This window comes from Haplochromis burtoni, unplaced genomic scaffold (assembly GCF_018398535.1).
Source record: "Haplochromis burtoni strain Fernald_Lab_line unplaced genomic scaffold, NCSU_Asbu1 Contig_401, whole genome shotgun sequence".
Lineage (NCBI taxonomy): Eukaryota > Metazoa > Chordata > Actinopteri > Cichliformes > Cichlidae > Haplochromis > Haplochromis burtoni.
The window spans coordinates 296466-317818 of record NW_024582762.1 but is presented as its reverse complement, the minus strand read 5'-3'; the positions used below and the strand labels follow the sequence as shown (position 1 = coordinate 317818).

The window sequence follows — 21353 nt, the reverse complement described above, 5'->3', positions numbered from 1 at the left end:
CTAGAGCCGTCATTTAAAGGTGGGATTTGAGATAAGACACGCTGCATACTTTCTAATCAGCTTCATCAGCACTGAGCTGGTTTGTATACGCTCAGATATAACATGAAGAAAGAAAAAAAACAACAACAACAACATCTCTTCATCTACATCCAATCTTCCAAAGGAACAGCTGGTAAGAGGGCAGCTTCCCCCCCCCGACACACTCTCAAAGTGTTTTTTAATTTATTTTTTTTTAAAGGATCTCAAACTTATCACAGAGATGGAACATGGTTTTTTGGGGGGATTTTCTTTCCACTCTCTGTAATATGTGCCAGGACGAACCATCTAGTGAACACACATTTTGCACCAGTAGTTGAATATTATCCCACCATGTTTAAAGCCTTATTGACTAGTGTCACATGGAGGAGGTGGGTGAAAAAGTATTCCCATTGGTCCTTTATAAATTAACTCATCATCCAACGTGGTCTTGCAGCCTCTAACTGACATAACACTAAAGGCTTAAATGAAAGCATACTGTAAAGGCTGTGAGTTATATGATATTATACAATTTCATATTTATTGTAGCTGCAGGAAACATGCTCACTGTGGGACTAAAGAAACACGTGTTCAGGCTTTTTATTTGATCATTCCGACTCCTCAAATCTTTCTTAAGTAATGTTTTATATACACATATATATCGGTGCTCTGGAATAAATACATGGATACCAGAGGAAGTCTCTCAGAGTTTAAAAAAAATATGTTCACACAGTGAGAAACTGCTCTTCAAAAGAGCAGTTTCTTCAAGGGTTAATTTGCTCAATATTTGGACAGAGTTGGCTGGACTTTGCCATGGTAACTATTATTGGTAAAGTTGCTTGTTTAAATAAAATATGAGGTCAACAGTTAATGGACAACAGCAAGAGTTTTCCATTAACCCCTGTGTACATACGCACATGTTCAGACCGACATCCGTGCCTTCGCAGCTCTGCATGCCTTCGCTGTGAGTCATGGATCGCTTGATTCGTGATCCACGTAATTTTGGATAAATAAATACAAGCATGTGGATTTTTCCTTACCTGTCTTTGGAGGATAGGTCAAGGTGTGTATGGATGTCGAGCAGGACATCTTTAAAGAAACACAGCCTCTTGCGCTCAGCCTCCTGAGTTAAGTCGAACACCTGCTCCATGTCCTCCATGTAGCGGGGGTTACAGCGGTTCAGCTCCTCCAAGGCCTTGGAGTAGCGCTCCTTTACCTGCCGTAAACACACACACACTGAGCTACTGCGTAGTAGTACACCAATGTGTGTTTTGTTAAATGCACCATTTCAATTACACTTCATGGTCTTACTCAGGTGCATGTGTCTTGCATGCGTCGAGTATATGTGCAAGACTGTCTGTTCCAAAGAGCAGAATAAAAACCTTTGGAAAGCAGCTATAAAGCTCGTTGTAGTTTTATTCTATTTTAATAATGAGACATTTCAAGCTTTATTCAGAATTGCATTTTTTGTTCAATCATTTAAGTGAATTTATTTTATCTAACATTATTTTATTTATGGATTTAAATCAGCTTCCAGTGTAGTTCAGATGAATTAAAATCCTAAAGCAAACTACAAGAACAACTGAACAGGGTGTTTACCTCTCCTGTAATAAAAAAATATTCAAAGTGACAAAAGAACTCAACTTTTCCATATTTCCGGATTTATCTAAGAGACTTTGAATAATACTTAATGTCAAGAGTGCAAGAGTGACCAACTGAATTCTGGGAGTTTCTTTTTATTATGCACACAGTATGAACAGCTCTCCATCATTAGTAAAATGGTAAATGGTAAATGGCCTGTATTTATATAGCGCTTTACTAGTCCCTAAGGACCCCAAAGCGCTTTACATATCCAGTCATCCACCCATTCACGCACACATTCATACACTGGTGATGGCAAGCTACATTGTAGCCACAGCCACCCTGGGGCACACTGACAGAGGCGAGGCTGCCGGACACTGGCGCCACCGGGCCCTCTGACCAGTAAGTATTATTTACACTGATAACATGTTGTTGACTAGAACCCACCATAATAAGACTGTCTTCTTCTTCTGTGAACTCTTGTAAGAACCCACTGAATAAAATATTTAAATATCTTAATGATTACATAAAGTGTGCAGTGATTAAACACAGCAGATACCAACACGGGGTGCTGAGACTGGTTGAGACAAGTGATTGAGGACTGAAGGCTTTTTTGGATGTATTTTTCTTCAAGCTGTGAATGAGTAATGATATTGGATTTCATTTCCTTGTTGAGATCAACATTGCTCAAGAGGTCCTTGGCTGCCTGACAACGCTGTGCGTACTAAATGAACACGTCTCAGGATTTCCTTCGTTTTTTTGTTGTTTGGTTGATCATTTCCCTCTCCGGGTCCTGGAGCTACTCCTCAACCGTTGGGTTTGTTACAAGTGGAAAGTCGAGGAGACAAGTCCGGTCATGTTTCAAAGTTAAAAAACATACACAGGTATGTTTTTCTGGAGTCAGACACACCCAGACTGGTACAAGAGGAGCTATGTATGGGACTCTGTTTATATGTACGTGTTCACGTGTGTGTGCATCGTACTTTCTCGGTGTCCTGGTTGCAGCGCTCCACCCGGGTTGTGTATTTGCGAACTTCCTCTTGTGACTTGGTCGGGTCAGCCTTGGCGTGCGCCTCCCTGTTAGCCGCCGTCCACTCCTCTTTCCTGGCCTGATGGTAACTCTTCTTAGTTGACTCCACCTGGACACACGCACGTGTTAAACACTTGCTATAAACTCAGTAAAGACTAAACTTCAATTTTTTCCAAAAATGTACCCATCTCTCCTCATTGACGCATCAGATGTAATATCAGACTCACTCACATCCATTCAACAACTGTGATAATATTACCTCAAATACAATCACCTATGACGTAATAGCTGCATTCAACCACTGTGTTATCTTATACGACAATCTTATAAAAGGAAAAAGAAGAAGGGAAGTTTATTCACCGACACTATAGTCAAAAGAAACACTTACTTTAGTGATTCACAACCTTGCCATTTCGCATTTAAGTCCAATTATGTCACTTTTTGTAGAGGAATTGCTAAATTCCAGTCTATGAGGGTCTGCAGTAGTCCCAAACTTATAGTGGACTGATTCCACTATTTTATCTCGGTCCTGATGCACAATGGTCACTGTGAAGATGGCAAGTGGCTGTGAGATCCCCATTTTTCATGCAAATATTTTAACAAGACTACAAGTCACACTGTCACAATAATTGTGTCTGCGCCACAGTCTCCAGGTTTCCATAGTGTGACTGTAGCATAAAGCAACTTCATGTGTGACATTTGCTAAGAGGATGTGTAGACAGTTGCTGGCTTTTTTTTTTTATTAAAAGAAACCTTTCAACGACAACTTTGTAGACACTGGCCATTTGCAAGTATTCACTACAGTCACGTCATCTCCATTAAATCCCATTAGTGTGTACTGCAGCCACTCACTGATGCAGACTGCCCTACAGACCAACGTCAGAAAATCTACTGAGGCCGCCCTCACCTCCTTCAGCTTACGGACCCAGGGCTTCTGAGCTTTGCGGAAGCCATCATCCGCGTCCTTCGTCTCTCTGAAACCTCCCATCATTTGCTTGTGGAAGGCCTCTTTTTGCCAGCTGCGTACTTTCTCGCTGTCCTCACCCGCCAGCTGCTCCCGCAGCTCCATGTGCAGCTCGCTGAGTCGGTCAGCCGCTTGCATGAAGGCATGCCAAGCCTTCTCCAGTGTACCATACTGGGGCCCTAAATAAACGTGAGAAAGCGCCCCTTCACGTTATCACTAAATAAAAATCACTCGTCCCCATTTGTCTACATGTTTACAAAATTAATTGTAGGTCAGTGTTGTGAAGCTTCGCCTGTGGATATTTTGATGGGGATTTCCATAAACATCGTGAGCTTTGCTACCAAATTAAAGATGGATGACTTAATTTATTAGATGATGAACAAAATATTAACTTGTAAAAAATTTAGCCAGCTAAATTATCATCTTGGTCATATTTAAATAGAAATCCCAAACATATCCCATTTATATCATAAATGTCACATTTGCAATTCCCGTGTTTTATTTATATATATATATATATATATATATATATATATAAAATTTCTATCCAAATGTGGTGACGTCTGATGGAAACTAACTGGTGGCTATATCCACTCTTTTATAAAAAGCTAGCATTTAAACTCACCTTTCTCCACAACAACCCTCCACCTTTTGGCCCAGTCACTCAGCTGAAGAGCGTAGTGCTTTTCTATCTTGGCTCTCTCCTGGAAGCAGGTGACTAGCTCATTGCACAGCCTGTGGCCATCGTCAATCCGCTTTACCGTCCTTTTGTAGTTCCCCGGCTGCAGAGACACACCAACGAACCAAACAGGAGCGAGGAAATAGAACAGCGTCAGTCACTCCCTGAGTTCTATTCATGTCATCGTTGTATCTAGACATTAGCAACAACAGTTTGGACTGAAGCATATTTGGTGGATAAATGATATAGAGATGAAAACTGAGATTAAAAAACAAAAAAGGGGAGACAAAAGGTAATACAGCCACTGGAGATGAGAGTGTGTATTTTTCCCAACATGGAAGGCTGTGAAGAAGTCAGTCTTCGGTCTTTAGATAAAAGCATGTAATGAGACCCGGCTGACTGACACACTGACTTATCTGGCTGCTTCGGCCTCTTAGTTATTCTGCATTCAGGTGCTGTTGATCAGCTAAATAGACATGCTCCCGGTTTGGCACATTTAGATAACTATCAGTCTCCTGCAATAAGCACTCCGTACATGAAGGTCATGGTGCCCAGAGTGTGCTGAACATATTGAGCCAGGTGTTGATCCTTTCATAGGCTAGAGTTGGTGGTGTTAAGTCGCAGTGATTTAGAAAACATTTAAACAGTGAAAAACATGAAAGGTTGAAAATTTTAAAAAAAAATTCAAAGAGGATGTTTTTTAATTTGAATTTTCAAAAAAGTTGAAAGACGGGCCAGAAAAGACTGGTAAAGTTGCGTAACCCCAATAAGAAAAAAAGCAACTTGTTGGAAAGCTCACAACTTGTTAGGTTAATTAGTAGCATGAGTGGGTAGAAACCTGTGTCTGCAGGCTAAAACACTGCAGCTATAATAAGACTCAGACTATAAAAAGTTAAGTGTTGTTTTAAGTTTTGTAGAGCGGCTGATGTACGACAGCAATTAAAGTGTTACTACTGTACCTCCCAGAAGCTCTCAGAGCTCCCCAGCTCACTTAGGTCTCCATTAGAAGACATCTTGGGGTCGGCCCCACAGCACAGAATGATGGCGGCTACAGAAGAAACTGAGGAGGAGAAAAACCCGAAAGAAGCATGAAAGAGAGAAAAAAAAAAAATGTAAATTAAATTTTAACAGGTTCACTGACATGATCTTGTTTGATTCCAAGTACATCTATGCACTTCAACTTTCTACTCCAAATTAAAAAGCCCTAACTGGAAAAAGCCTGGTTAACCAGAGTAACAGCGGCCGACACTTAATTTAAAAACAATGAAACTTTAAAACATAATTTTTAAGGAATGAGTCTACCTGCTCTATGAATACGTCACAGCTCATTTCATCTCTCTGTATATTTATTCTCGAGCACCAGTTGGTTTGTTTGCCTAGTGACGCTTTCTGGGAAATCCACAGCTCAGCCCTCATCTTGGACTTGTGACAAGATATGGCTGTTTCACACTGAGACTCTGATAAACACTGATGTCCTGGAGACGGTGTTTCACCCTGACATAATCATACACTTCACTACAAGCATAAATCAAGTACACATCATCATTATCCCCAGACCGAAAGCCTAATAGAGGAAGCAAAATGACCTTTTTTGCTTACTTGAGGTCACCTTTGAAAACAGCTGCATAAAATAATTTTTAAAAATGTTTTAAAGCTGCAGGTGTTATCATGGACAGGAAACAGGAAAAATAACTTAAGCAAACACTGAAGAGATGTTAAGAGCTTGAAGTCCTACATGACAAATGGGACAAACTGCACCTCCTAACTTATAATCATGTAATATGATCGAAAGGTCAACAAGCGCAGTCCAAGGCTGCATGCTTTCACCTGTCTGAAAATTCATGCAGGAAGTGAATCTCTGGATCCAGATTAACTTGCGATATTTTCTCGAGAACATCACAACCAGGTTTCCCCATTTTTTTCTTATGTCATATTCATATTAATTTGTCAAAATATGATGTGAAATTTAAATTTTATTAAATAATCCTGCTGACACGGACACATTTTAGACAACCTCCTTGTCAAGAGGATCGGTACGGAAGAGGATTAGGGCCACTGGAAAAAAAAAAAAAAAAAAAAGAATTCTGACTTTTCTCAGAATTCTGAGAAAAAAAAGTCAGAATTCTTTTTTTTTTTCCCCAGTGGCCCTAATCCTCTTCCGTAGATCAGGAACATTTGTGGCCATTCAGGATTTCCTTAGAAGATGTTTCTTAAAAAGACGTGTCTCCTCTTTTTCTGGGGTTATCAAACCCAGTAGTCTCCAGTCTTATTGCTCCACTGTAAGCAGCTCTACAGTTTCAGCTTCTGGCAAACTGCAGCTCCCCATCAGCTGACACAGAAAGCCAAAGAGCCCTCACTGCTCTCTGACCTCAGGGCTGCTCTGCTCAGTTTGTTTTTTGCACAGAGCTGGATGGTGTGCGTCCTACCAATGCCGATACCCTATCTTGCGCAGTTGGTCCACTCCTGTTTATACACAATGGACTTCTTTCAGATGACAGGAAGCACAACATTTGTACAAAAATCAAGCTAATAAGAAAGGAAAAAATAAATAACTTGGTGAGTTGACATCTATATTTGTTTGGAGGACTGAGTACTGTAGTTTCAACCTGCAGATGAGTTGACTCGTGTGACACCAGTGGCAGGAACGCACATGATACCAACTATGTGCATCTATGGCCCATCCCAATGCACAGAAAACACAAACAGGGAAACTAATTAACAGACTGTTGCTTAGTGTATTCTCACTACAAACAATCCCTTTTTGTGAAATACTTTCTTAAAAGCAAAGCACGATGCACAACTGTGCAAAACCAAAGAGCAAACCTGCATTTTAAATTCAGCTGCAACTGAACTCGAGGGGATTTATTTTTTACATTTTGTAGCTCTGCAGGAACTCTACCAACAGTTTACTGTGACCTGGCTTTCCCATACATCCACTTCCCCCCGTGTTATCCTCCAATTGGACAAAACCCTTTGTCAAGGCCAGGCGGTTTCCTGTTGCAGATACAACAACTTGTCAAACACGCCATTACTCGAGGCCTAGCGGCTCACTTAACCTCAACACAAACTCAAATCTCACCTCTTGCTAAAAGTTAAAAGATTCGTGTGCCACATTTTGGTATGCAAGCAGCTAATGCCAATGTAATAACTGATACACAAAACATACATAACCTTTCAAACTGTCAGACCAGTCCAAAGAGTTTAGACCATACCCATCTTTACAAACATTATAAACAAAAACAAACTCTATGCATTAAAAATGAGAAGGAGCATGGCATGAGGGGTTCAAAGTGGAGAGGCCCTTTACCACACTACTTGCAGCACCCATTACCCAGGGCTTGTGGGTCAGACCACAGACATCTTCAAATATAAATTCCATCTGGATCTACACAACACTAAGCAGCAATCTCTGGGGTACAAGCCTCCGTGGACAGTTTCCTCAGGGTGTTTTAACTGGCAGGTGGACACCTGCAGGAGTCAACTGCTTAGTTTACGAATCAGAATGAGTGCACTGGACCTCCCCACCCTGTCTGTGGTGTTTTTAATGGAAGGATCTAACACAGAACGTGACTTGCATGTTGCAGTCAGAGTTTGTGGATACAACTTGTTGCTCGATCTGATATTGCCATGTTGGTGCCATTCCTGGATCAACAACACTAATATTAGTCCAGAATCAACAATGCAAGTGACCAGTCACACTATAGTGATGTCACAGTTTTGCGACGTGGAAACATCATCCCATGACACATCAAAAAATAACCCTAACTATAGCCCTATAACCATAACCATAATCATAACCCAACCCAAACCCTGATCCTAAACCCCCTAAGTTCTGTAAGTTGCATCTTGCAACTATAGCATGTTGGAGTTATCTGTACACCTGGAGTGGCCACGGATTACAAAACACCTTCTCTGGTAGTTCCCACTGCAATAGAAAAGTATGAACTCAAAGAGCTTTATTGTCAAATAAAATATTGTATTTTGACACTTAAATTAAAGTTTTCGTACAATGCAGCTGAATGACATGTTGGTGTTAAAGTTAGAAATAAACACAAAGAGATCAGTTGTAAGACACAACAATGGGGAGATGTAGATGAAGAGAAAGAGCTGCCAATAATGAAGCCTGATTTCAATAAATAACTGCCTCTTTTCTAAAGACAAGTAAAATAAATATATAAATGAACTGTAACTAGTTTAAAGAGATTTTTCCCTAAACCGTTTACTATGTGCATCATTTTCTAGAAGTTTGATCACCGTTTGAATATTTTCTCTGTGAGACCATGCTCTACAAGTTCGACTTGACAAGACTGAGAGGTTCCTGATTATTTTTCCTCCTTCCTGAGTCTCACATTGTTCACTCTCACCGTAAATAACTCCCAATGTGTCAGTGCTGGGAGCAGACCAGTGCTAAATTAGGTGCAGAGTACAACAGTAGCCTTGGTGAGATCTGCAGGGAACAATGTGGGAGTGAACATAAATTAGCTTTGCAGTTTTGCCAGTTATGCAACAACGGAGTAGCAAGCCTTCACTTAGGGCAGATATCTGAGTTAACCGTGAATAAAAAGGACATAGCTCTCATATGTAATTGTAGGTGTGTCCGACTGTGTGTAGGGAGTGTGGTGTGTCTGAGGAGAGGAGTGACGTTCCAGATTAACCCAAAGCTGATGATCCAAAAACACACCGTAACACCACACCTCCCACACATTTAATCCACATCAGGCAGTGAGTGAAATCAACAAAAGGATAACCGTGCATATGAGTGTCACTGCTGAGTGTTAAGTATGTCAATAACAGCAGAGGCATCTGCCACCAGCGTGCTGGGACATGAGGCACTATGTGAAAATGGACTTGGCCCTTGATTGCCAATTACTGCTTCTTTGGAAGTTCAACAGAGGCTTAACCAAAACAGCTTTATGATGGAGGGCATGACAACATGACAGTAGTCAATATTGTAGAGCCTCAAAATGGTTGTAGAGCTTGGAAAATTTTGGTGGGAGGACTGAAGAAGTTATTTCACATGTTTACAGGTTGACACCAGAATTTGTGCAACATGCTCAGCAGATAGTTGGTAGAGATGAGGAGCATTTTGAAATACATTTTAGTCCAAAAAGTTACAACATTCATGTGGTCTAAAGAGAACTGCTTTTAGGTAGGGGAGCACAGAGCAGCCTGCTAATAAAGGCTTTTTATATTTTGCTTCTAGTGTTTTAATACTATGCCCAACCTTGTATCATCCAACAGTAAACGATGATTTGAATCAGTATTTTAATCCTAAATGAAACTTTGCCAAACTGTTAATCACATCTAACCAGTGAGTGTATTTTAACTCAGCCCAAACTTTAAACGAGAATTAACCTAAACCATTTACGTTTCTGCTCTTTCACTTCTCTTCTTTTAAAATACACACACACACACACCTCTGATTACCACTGGGACCACTGTTGCCTTCACCTCCCACATCTTCTCTAGCTCTTCTTAGTTCTTGGCAGGAACAATCTTCACATGTTCCTTCTTCCCGATGTTGCTGTTACTTGGTATAGCTAAATCTATTACTATAATCCTCTTCCTCTGCTTGTCCATCACTACTATGGCTGGTTGGTTAGCCATCACCAGTTAGTCGTTGGGCATTTTTGCATAGCCTTACATGGGGTTTTGTCTGGTGTTGGCGACCCCATCTTGTGTTCTTGTGCTGCCATGATTAGTGCTTCTGTGCTGTCTTTCAGTTCATCTTTGTTCAGCCATTAGTAGAATTTCCATTAGTAGATACCGTGCAGGGGCCTGTCCTTCCGTGACAGATCCTTGTCTTGCTCCTCCTTTTTTCCCCCCTCTGGGGTGTGTATGTATATGTGGATGTTAATCAGTTTCAGCTTCTTTGGCGACTAGGGTCAGTGTCACTACTAGTAGTGTGAAGCGATACCTAGACCCTACAGAGGTTGCAGAGGCCAACTTAGTGGCCGAACAATCACAATGGCACATCAATACATGCCATTTCTAGAAGGTTTGCTGCCAGAGTTACTCTAGGAGAGCTGGACAGAGCCATAAGGGGCTTGAACCATCAGCAGGACTGATATTTGTTCCTTTGTGCAAGGAGGAATTGGATGAGCACTGCCAGAGCTACAAAATGACCTCCAGCAGGCTACTGGTATAAATGTCTTTTGTTAAATTTCATTTCTAAAACTAAGTCAGACAGACACAGTGAGCATTGGAAGGAAGATCCCATAAAATCTCAGGAGCGTGTCTGTGTCTGTATACAGCAGTCACACATTACCCACAACCTACATTAAAGGGATTAGACTGTTTAGTCTAAAGCAGGCAGACAGACAGACATTATTAGCTGGACACAGTAACCTGTGCTGAACATACCATTACTAGGGATTGGTACTAAGGACTTGTATTATACTTGTATAATAGACTTGTATTCTGTAAGCCTTTGGGTAGTTGTTTACATCTGAAGCAGTGCTTGTACAACAAAGAGTCACTGTAGCTACCTGGTGTATGGAAGACATGTTTCATTTCATGAACAAAATAAACTTCAATCCATAGAGGAAAAAGATAGCAAATTCCACATACCTAACATAAGACTTTCTAAGTAATTTCCTGTGATTGGTCCATGAGGATTTAGAGAGGTCATAGATCCTGAATGATCCATGAACAGATGGTCAGATGAGTGTGTTTGGTTTATGTGGCGAGTTCATTTGACCCCTTCATCTGGCTGTAGTTGTGTTGTTTGAGAATGTTTACTTGCTTCTGGTCACTTATCGTGAACTTGGGTTCAATCCCCTCAGTGCGAGCCAATTCACAAACACAGGGAAAACAGACCAATTCTGCTGAACTGCAAACAGTATAGTCCGACAGTGAAGAGGGTTTTTCAGAGGTTACATGAGTAGTGAGTTTGTACACCCACAAGACAACAAAATGTGTGCCATATGCTCTCAAACAAACAGATTTGTTTATGATAACTGCCAAGAACTTAGCTTCTACTCTTTATGATAACTTGCTCAGATGACAGATTTTTTTTGTATTGGCCAATTGAGATTTCTTGATTTCTAATATACACACACACACACACACACACCCCATTACTGTTACAATAGTGGAAACCCATATTAAACATTACCCAAGTAACATACTATGAGGTTTGTGTGTGTAGTTTCTATGAGCCAAAAGTTCAGGCTTCACTATAATCCCCTTTTCAACTCGTGGATTGCTATCAAAGTAAAAAAAAGACAACAACAAAAAAAAACAGTTCTGGCAGTGAGGACATAAGCCCCACCCACCTGCCAGTCAAACCCTTTGTTTACAGGGTGCAGCCAATCCCAAAACTAAGGGTAAAGAGAAAGAGATACTAAAACTGTTTATTTCAGATAACGAATAAACTTTGGTGTTTTCCCAAGGCACAGTACGAGTTAAATAAGGATTATTTTGAACAGTAAATCATGCAAAGCTACTCTGGTAGAGTCTAAGAATACAATTTGGCTCTGCTTTATAATAGGGCATAATTACTTCTGGGCAGATCCAGGCGAGTTGTTCCCTCACTGAAATGTTTTGAAAGATGTCTTCCATCGCAGCTGAAAGAATGTTTTGTCAGAGTGGCCTCAGGCTCAGTTTTTCATTTAGTTTTTCCATTAACCACCTGAAGGAATCCAATCCTTGATCTGAAACAGGGCAGCAGACCGTCAGGCCTGACCTGCACAGAACAGCAGGTGATGGGAGCCACAAAGCTGTTAAAGACTGAAACACAAGAGTGTCAAATGTGACAGACGAGCAATAAGATGCATCCGCAAGATGAACACTGTTCTTGATAAGCTTAGCAAATTTCAAATGTGACTTAAGACAGATGTTTTTGAACTACTCAAAACACAGAGCAGCTAGAAATAGGAGGTTTATCACAACATCACACACAAGAACTTTTTGATGTGGTTTCTACAGCACAGCAACAAAACTCATAAAGCATGTTAGGCCGGTTTGTCAAGCATGATTAACCAAGCAGAAGTGCACATGTGAACAAAACATGGATGCAGTCAGCCAAATAAATCAATCACATATCAAATGACACCAGCAATAGAAAATCTACACCTCAACTTCTCCTTGTGCTTCTGTCCTAAGGCATCCGTCTCACCACACAACTCTTAAACATCAGTCATTTTATCCTTCAATCCATTATTTAGAGAACAGGTCTGGTTCATCTTTGATTACTGACAAAATGAAGGGGAAAAAGAGAAAAAGTGCTACAAGAACAAAAAGGGTCCTACTAATAATAATAATTTTTTAAAAATTCTTAAATGTGTCCCCATTTCTGGAAAAGGTTAGCTTGTGCCAGCAAGAATGAGTTTAATCTCTTAATGAATCTCTGCGACATGCCTTTCTTTCTTACTACAACTTTTAAATAACTTTTGTCAAACTTCTCTTTATCATCTGGCTCATATACAAATGTGATGCATACTTCAAAAGCTTGAGAGCTGCTACTGCAAGCAGTAACACTACCGCTGCAAAATACAGCTGGAATTGTTGCTTGAAGGGGTGCCAGTTGCTGTTGTTTCAAGCGTCCTGTATTTCATTTGAATCACTACATTACTGCAATAAATTCATAGATGATTCACAGATGCATCACATTGTCCATTCTCAGTGTTTTTCATTTCAACAGCTTGAAATCCATTCTGGTTCTGAAACGGCGCTAAGTCAGAACTAGCTACAAACCAGCACTGAAGAACTTGCTTGATTTTCTATTTGGATTTAGTCCGTCTTGGTCTCCTCTGTCTCTTCAAGTAATCCCAGACTGACTTCACGATGCCGAGATCAGGGCAGACCATCTGTTGCTGGCCTCTTTGTACTTCATGTGGCTAAGGGGTAAGGTTGGTAGGTAGGTAGGTAGTGTATTGTTTGAAGAATTTCAGAGCAAGCCGTTAAATTGTCCAACTAATATTTCAGTGTGGACCAATGCGGTGGACCAAAAGTTTGACGTTACCATCATATATGTATAAAGTAAACTTTCAGAGTGACTACATATTAAACTGATGTGATGAATAAAACACTTGATTCTGACGGGGTAGAAGAAAAAAATACATGGACTGGACACACAGCGGTTACAACTGACATTCAAAGCACAACAAACACAAAAAAAAGTGGCAGAAAGCACTAAAACACACATTTAATCTTTCAATTTTATCAGCTGATACATTTAAGCTTCACTTTTTAGCACACCTAAGACTTGTAATTTAACATAACTATCACTCACTATTCATAGATTTAAGTTGATTTTTTATTTTATTATATAACTCTATCGTAAGTGCTGCCATCCACACAGGGACGCCTCCATAATTTTTTTTCATAGGGGTGGCCATATGGGGCCACTAAAAATATTGGTTGCGCCCCTGCATCCATAACTTCTTCAATCCTGTCAGTTAAATAAACACCATTTCTAAGTACCCTGATATAAATTTAGCTGAGCTCAGTGAGCTGTGAAACAGGTGACTGCAAATTGAACCCACTGATAAAAGGCCAACATGGAAGTGCGTGAACTATTTGCCTTTAGAAAGCAGGGGGCTGTCACACCGTGTGCTGCAGGAACAACAGTCAAAACCACCTGAAAAAGCCTATGGAAGAATTCAGGGTGTCCACAGGTCATGATCTGCTTATCATCCATCCATTCGCTTCCGCTATATCCTTTTCAGGGTCGCGGGGGGCGCTGGAGCCTATCCCAGCTGTCATAGGGCGAGAGGCAGGGTACACCCTGGACAGGTCGCCAGTCTGTCGCAGGGCCAACACACAGGGACAGACAAATATTCACACTCACATTCATTCGCACATTCACACCTAGTGGCAATTTGGATTACCTATCCCCACAAGCTGCATGTCTTTGGACGGTGGGAGGAAGCCGGAGTACCCGGAGGGAACCCACGCAAACACGGGGAGAACATGCAAACTCCACACAGAAAGACCCCGGCCTGGTGTTGGAATTGAACTCAGGACCTTCTTGCTGTGCAGCAACAGTGCTATCCACCGTGCCACCGTGCTGCCCGATCTGCTTATCAGTTAAATTAAAAATAAGATACCAGTGGAAACAACACTAACAGTGCCAGCACCAGGACCCTTCTTTCTGTGCTGGGTAAAACAACAGCAAATTGGTGTTGGTGGTATTAATAATAACAACTGTAACAAAAAACATTTCCCAGGGGTCACAAAGATTAGTAGCCTTGCCAGCTAATCCATCACATCCCTAGCTACAATAACTTCTGTTACAAAGCAGTTTTTTTTTTTGCCTTCATTTCTTTTAAAATCATAAACACCATTATACACTTTGATGAAAACCCAAGAAAGTAAGAAAGATTAGATATCTCTAAGCCTAGACCAGACTGCTCATTAGTTTTTCCTTAGTTTATTTAATTTTTTATACAGAGCACCTCTGTTGAGAAGCACAGCAATCAGTGACAAAAAATGGAAAAATCATCTCATCCAGTACACAATCTATTGACCTGTGCATCTAATGTGTCCCTGTTAAAGAGGTGGGTGATGGGAAGAGAGAGAGACAGAAGGAGATTCTGGTTGTTGGTTTTTAGAGAAGTGGGTCAGACCAGTGAGGAGGAGGGGAAAGAGCAGCTGAGGGAGGGATGAGATAGAGAGGCAGGTCCAGACCTCATAAGCCCCACTGGAAAACTCATGGCCACTAATCTGATTAATGTAAACCAACAGTTTCCCTGCAGCAGTGCCAGTGCAGTGCTCCTACACATGAAGCCTGGGGAGGCCCACGCGACCACTAGTCTGAAAGCTCGTCTGCATTCCAGCTACGTCTCAGTATGTGAGATTATGCACTGTAGGTTGATGAGGACCCGGAGGCTTTAAACCTCTAAAAAGAGGAGCACTTGGAGATTCTTCTCTGCTCCAGTTCCTGCCAGCAGCTGGCTGCATATGAGAGCCTGGGAACTAGCTGTGTATCAGACCACTGCTGTGTGATTCTGAGCAAAATGAGAGACTGTTTAAAGAAAGAAAATGTTAACCATGCTCACAGTGATTACATAATAATTGCTGTTGGCAACAATAAACCACAATATGGGATACTCTGAAAGTCATCACGTTTGGCTTTAATAAACAACTATCTTTAGCTGGAAATGGCTACTGAGGACAAATCAGGAAGTCAAATATTTCTCCCCCCCCCCCAAAAAAAAAAAAAAAAAAAAGTCTGAAAACAAACAAACAAAAAACTTGTGGAACTTTTCTCCTTACAGTGGAAATTTACATTTGTAAAAACTAAAAGGCAAAACTGGTCCTAAAAGCAAGCCCAGACTTAAAATGATTTCCCTTTATAGCTGATTTCCACTTATGACAAGTGTGTGATGTTTGAGTATTTATACAGAGTCGCTTAAATTAAACCCTAGACTAAAGGAAGATAATGGCACGGTTGTTTTAAGTGACAGATGGGTGCAGTTTCATCATGTTTAGCTTTCAGTTTAAAACAATAGTTGTTCAGCCTGTTTTTTGCTTCACAAGTTTGTATCACAATGAAATGCAGATTTAAATTATGCTAGCTATTAGCGCTACTTAGCTGCCCAGCTAAAATTTCATGGTCATGTCAGGTTTAAAAAAACAACAACAAAAAAAAACAACAAAAAAAACACAACAGCAGCCCCCCCTAAATGCTAATCTCCCTAAAACAGGACTTTTCATATTTTAAAGACTGTTCTAGATGCTTTCTGTTCATGTCAGTACTGTTTGACTTGATAAGAAAATATCTTCTCAAGTCATTCGTGTGAAGGAATTAAAATGTACAGTTTAGCACAAAGCCTCTAAACATGAAGGAAACAAGCGGCCATGGTTGTCACTAACGTTTGGACGGTGAACGCGGGAAGTGTTCAGCACATTTCTCTGTCAGGCTGTCAGACTGCTAAACAACTTAACAACTTCTGCTATACCAACACACCCATGACTCCAGCAAAGAATAGCTTAAGTTTGCATGTGGCAACACTAAAGAGGCATCTCCACAAAACAGGAATCATTTAAAGAAAGGTGGGACGAGAGGTGGTTGACTCTTACGCAACTTTTAAATGTGTAGTTTAATTTTTTTGTCTTCACTCATTGAGCTGATGCGTTTCTAATGTCTTCAGACTTAAAGAGATATTGTGGAGCTTTGCAGGGCTGCAAGCAGATACCATCAACAAACTGAGTGGATTATGTGTAGGAGTCGGGTGGAAGCTACTGACAGATGAGACAGAGAGCAAGCGCAGCATGTTAAATGTTACAGGGGCACAATGGGCATGATTATGAACAGTGTATATCCAGCACACAAACCACACACTGTTCCCATACGGAGCCCAGAGCGACAGCAAAACTTACCTTATGAGAGACGAAAAAAAAGAGATGGACAGATGTCCAAACAGAAGACGGCCTCCGTCTCCGCAGGTCTGAGAAACACAGAGGGGCAGGAAGATCCCACTGGGGCAGAAGCAACAGCAAAGGGAGAACACACACAGAGACAAAGAGAGAGGGGTTTGTTAGCAAAGCAGCAAGCAGTTAGTTAGCTAGGCAAGCTGCCTGTTATATCGGCCCGGTGCTGGCTGGAGGGTAGCACATTCTGGGAGTCACAGTGAAATACCACACATAGAGTGTGTAGTTGAGGGTTAATGAAGCAGGTAGAGAGCAGCAGCCCCTGTAAGGGGAGGCCAGAGCAGTTAACTCATACCTCTGCCAGAGTACCAAGTTAGCAGCAGAGTGGCAAGTTGTTAAAAGACCACACCAGCGATTTTGCTTTGTTCAGACATACACTGTAAATTTCAACTTTTAAAAAAAGGTTTTTCCACCTTATAGAGACTTGAAAGCCTTTAAAAAAATAAAAACAAAATTTATAACCCTGTGGTTAGTTGGTAACATTAATTACTATTTTAAGGAGAAAAAAAACATACCAGCCTAACACAAGGCTCTTTTGTAGAAGATTTTTCGACAGCAGCAAGCAATCAGAAAGCAAAGAAGTCTAATTATCCAAACAAGCAGGACTAGCTCTGTTTTGTTTAGTAACTCAGGACATTTAATCTCAGTTGTTGTGACATTTGTGATACAATAAGTTGGTTATCACATCGACAGATGGTTGCAGCGACTGACATGCAGTTACTCTCTAAACCGCTCTGTTCTTTTAATAATCAGCAGATAAATCTAAATCCACTAAATCTCTCCAGATATAATATTTGAATAACTTCAGTAATTACTCAGAATACAATAGCACAAATCAGACTGAAGAGGTGGAAAAAAAATCTAAGATCCTCACTGCCAACTAGACTAAAAATGAATCAAATCCATCATTAGAATATCAATTGGGTCAATACTGTGATGAAACCGGGAAATCGTCATTTCTTATCTTTAATCGATAATCTTGCCCCATCAATGTGTCTGTTGTGGTTCTATCCATTAACCTAACTTTCCAGATTTACGGGAATCATGCGCATACACAATTATCTGTACAACTGTAATATTCCTTGTGAGTTCAGGTGAGTTCAGCTGTAAATGTTGGTAATTTTGATGAAAAATATTAACAGTGAGGAACCTTGTTTTTGTATTATGGTTCAAGAAAGACATGAAAACCTACAGAAAACAGAAAATGCCAACTGAGAGGATACAGTTCTCACTTTAATAGGTTTTAAAGTTATGCACTGATTACAAAGATTATAGCAAGAACACCCAAAAAGTGCATGTATCCTACGCAGCACTGTATTTTAATAATTTTAATTTTCACTTTTGTAAGAATTGCCTACTCTATTAAGAAGTACCTGCTAGATCACAGTAGATACACTGTAAAATAACAGTATGTTGTCAAATCTAGCTGCCAGTACTGTTATTTAACAGTGTTCATCCAAACCAAAACATCCTGTAAATAGAAACAAATAGCCACACAGTTTGATGAAAGCATAGGGGTTTCTCCATCTCGGGGAGGGGTCAGCAACCTTTACTATGAAAAGAGCCATTTTTAAGAACAAACATCACTGTCAGCAATTTGTGGCCAAAATGCAATCATGCATTTTGGCCACATTTCGCTTTCCCGCTCACTGACGGCAGTCCTGTACCGTCTGACAGCTGCTGCCTGCAGCCCGAGGCTCCGTGTCTAACTGACAGCAAACCATGTGACGCTTCTCTGGCAGTGAGAGGTGAGAGCAGAAAAAACGAAAGCAGATCACAGAGAGTATGGCGTTCCAGAGACTGAGTCAAAGAAAAGGACAACTCAGCCTTGTTCCCACACATACAGCTGTTCTCCCAGCTCACTTCTAACCAGACCAGAACCACATCACGGAGGCCATCCTGGTCTAAAATAGCCTCCGTGGCAGCTCCCTCCAGCTCAGCACGGAAACATAAAGCCTGCAAACGGGATGTAGGCCCTGGGAGTCTAAGCATAATCTGTTGCATGCTGCAGGCAACACGACCGAAGATTAACCTGTTTCCCCTGCTGTTCACATTTGACTGCATGGAAGCACGCTTTCTAGAAAATTCAACCCAAGCATGAATGAATGCAGCTACAACAGGGTTTGTGAAAACAGAGCTGAAATGATAAAATAAATCATCTATCAGCTAACAGGTTCATGCAACTTTCTTGATAAGTGATTCATCCTCCTGGTCTGCACGATAGAGCCACACGGAAATATTTCTACTGTCAACAAACTGACCTGCACTCTTTGCTTTTTGACTTTTTTTGGGGGGGGGGAGGTCATCTTTTCAAGGAGTATGTAAGAACAAGTGATCTGACAGACTGGGAGGGAGTGAACAGTCTTTGTTGACATATCTCATGTTTCCAAGAAATTCAACTTGTTTGGCAGGAGAGAGCTTGAAGGTGGGGGAGGTTCCTATAGCCTTCAAACTTTCTTCAGAGGCTCAGAAACAACACTTCATTAAAGTCATGAAGGTAAAGCAACAAAATTGATTATGATTTTGTTGCTCCTTTCTCCACACCTTACTTCAAATCTTAATTCTCATGCTGGCAGATCACTGACACATTTTAAAATGCCTAAATCATCTTCTTTTACTCGCATGGACTTAAGTATTTTGGGAAATCAGGTTCTTATACATATGATAAGCACTAGTAACCCGATTCCTGCACTCTTTTAGTGCAGGTTATGTTTACAGATGCAAATCAAAGTTTTTGGAACAGTAAATCTGACAACCATGTAACTGTTTCCCAAACTCAAATTCTCCATGCTAAGTTGACTTGAGCCACTGTATGCATATTTTTTTCCTCATGTAAAACATTAAACATATATATTTAACTGTTTCATTGCTAAAATTCTGTTGCTTCAGTCCTGTGGTTTGTCCCTAGTATAACTGGAGGAGCGCACTACTGGCACAGTTGTAAACCACTTTAACAATGGACAAACTGAAAGGGGAAAAAGACTGCATAACTACACCTGCCATTGTCTGCATTTCTGTTATAACACTTTGCTAAAGCTGTGCCTTGCAAGGGTCATGTGTGTTATTCATGTTTTTTTTGGGCTCACTTACAGGTACTAATTAATATGAGCAACAACAACGGGCAGCAAAAGGGCAGAATTATAATAGCACAAAGTTAAAAATCTATTTAAATTACTACATGGTCTTAGCAGGTGAGGTGCTGCGTAAGTAAAGTAGAGAGTTTGGGGATTTTTCTGCCCCCTGCTGGTCAAAAATCACCTGGTGCCCCTTTAAAGCATAAGCTTACACATTTTGGTTGGGAATACGAAAAATGGCAAGTTTAATAGTCACTGCATGGATGTTTACATATTCATTACAGACGGTGTATTTCTGATTATACTTAGAGGTAGATTAATAATAACTAAAACTAGTCTATGAAATACACCTGGAAACATTTTGGGAAGACAAAAAGCAGACAATAAAACAGCAGCACTTCTTTCCAGTTGCTTGCATTGGGCAGTTTTCCCATCGCAAAGTGTTCTCAGTGTTCAGGGTGTGAACATGTGCAGACAGCAGGCAGGTGAGGAGCCTTACCTATTTCTCTCCGAGCCGGAGGAACAAACCAACACCAGATCCTCCTTGAGCTGCAGCCTCTCCCCTAATCTTTCACCACCTCCTGTCACGCTAAGAGTAAAAAACAAAAACAAATACTCCTTTTTTAGGCTTCCACAAAGTGCGACATCTTGCAAGTTGTCTCCCAAGTCGTCCGTCGAGCTCTCTCAGCCATTTACACTCCTCCAGCCACAGCACTGTTTCAACAAACTCCCATAATAACGCGGGCTTGGTTCCTGCTCGGCTCGGTTTAAAAAAGAAAAAAAAAAGAAAAAGAAAAGTAAAGTTCTAGCCTGCACGCTGAGAGAAAGGGGGAAAAAAAATAATGATAACGCTAATTAAAAAGGAAAAAGAGCGCGTTTGCATTCCCTGGCAGGAACCAAACGCCGTCTGTGCTGGTAGGTGTACGGACGTGTCTTCCCCCCCTCCGGTGCCTGCTGGCGTTTCTGTGTAATCAGATGCTGCTCACCACAATATCCATTCATCCTATTACAGGTTAACCCTTCACTGTCTGCGGGCGGCTGCATGCTGCCCTCCAGCGTTCTCACACATCCATCGCAGACTCTCTGACCAAGGCACTGAACACAGAAGCGCAAACCACGCCCAATTACAAATACAAATATTCACATTTATTTAATAAAAAACAGCTTTGAATTTAGAACATTTAAAAATAATTTTAAAATTTTATTACCGTTTACATTTTCATAAAATGACTTTTATATATACATTTTAATTTTAAATCTCCAAACTTATACACAAATACAATGTACAATCGGAATATTACCAACAGTATATAAATATTTTGGGGATCTGTGCTGAATGGTTTACAAAACCTTCCTCCCAGGTGGAAACAGGTTTCATTATAACTTCTGGACATGCACCTGAAAACCTGCGACTCTGAAAACAGAGGATGGCTGTTACGAGAATCAGTGTGATAATGGATTTTAAACGTTGGTGTCCATTCCTGTATAGTTTTCCTTTCGACATACTGCATATTTGTGGCCCGCATTCAATTTAGATTTGACGTTTCTCATCTATTTTCTTGACAAACAGCGCCATCCTCAGGAGCAAAGCATAATCCCAACAACACAGGTGTGAACAGGTGAGACAGAATT

At 40.7% G+C, this 21353-nt stretch overlaps 1 protein-coding gene across 4 annotated transcripts in view; it reads right to left on the bottom strand.

Moving 5' to 3' along the window:
• The window catches only part of pacsin3 (protein kinase C and casein kinase substrate in neurons 3), a 32940-nt gene extending 12226 nt beyond the window's left edge, over positions 1–20714 (bottom strand). Inside the window, exons 1-6 of one of the 4 annotated variants that reach the window (XM_042212920.1) lie at positions 16597–20714; positions 5229–5329; positions 4216–4372; positions 3534–3769; positions 2580–2735; positions 1056–1231 (exon numbers count right to left, since the gene is read on the bottom strand). In XM_042212920.1, the coding sequence (XP_042068854.1) occupies positions 1056–1231; positions 2580–2735; positions 3534–3769; positions 4216–4372; positions 5229–5282 (779 nt within the window). In that variant the 5' untranslated portion in view covers positions 5283–5329; positions 16597–20714. Of the gene's footprint in view, positions 1–1055; positions 1232–2579; positions 2736–3533; positions 3770–4215; positions 4373–5228; positions 6320–11772; positions 13975–16596 lie in introns of those variants that run through there. The other 3 variants (XM_005944424.3, XM_042212922.1, XM_042212921.1) reach the window with 3 other exon arrangements.
• Between the last annotated feature and the right edge of the window lie 639 nt (positions 20715–21353).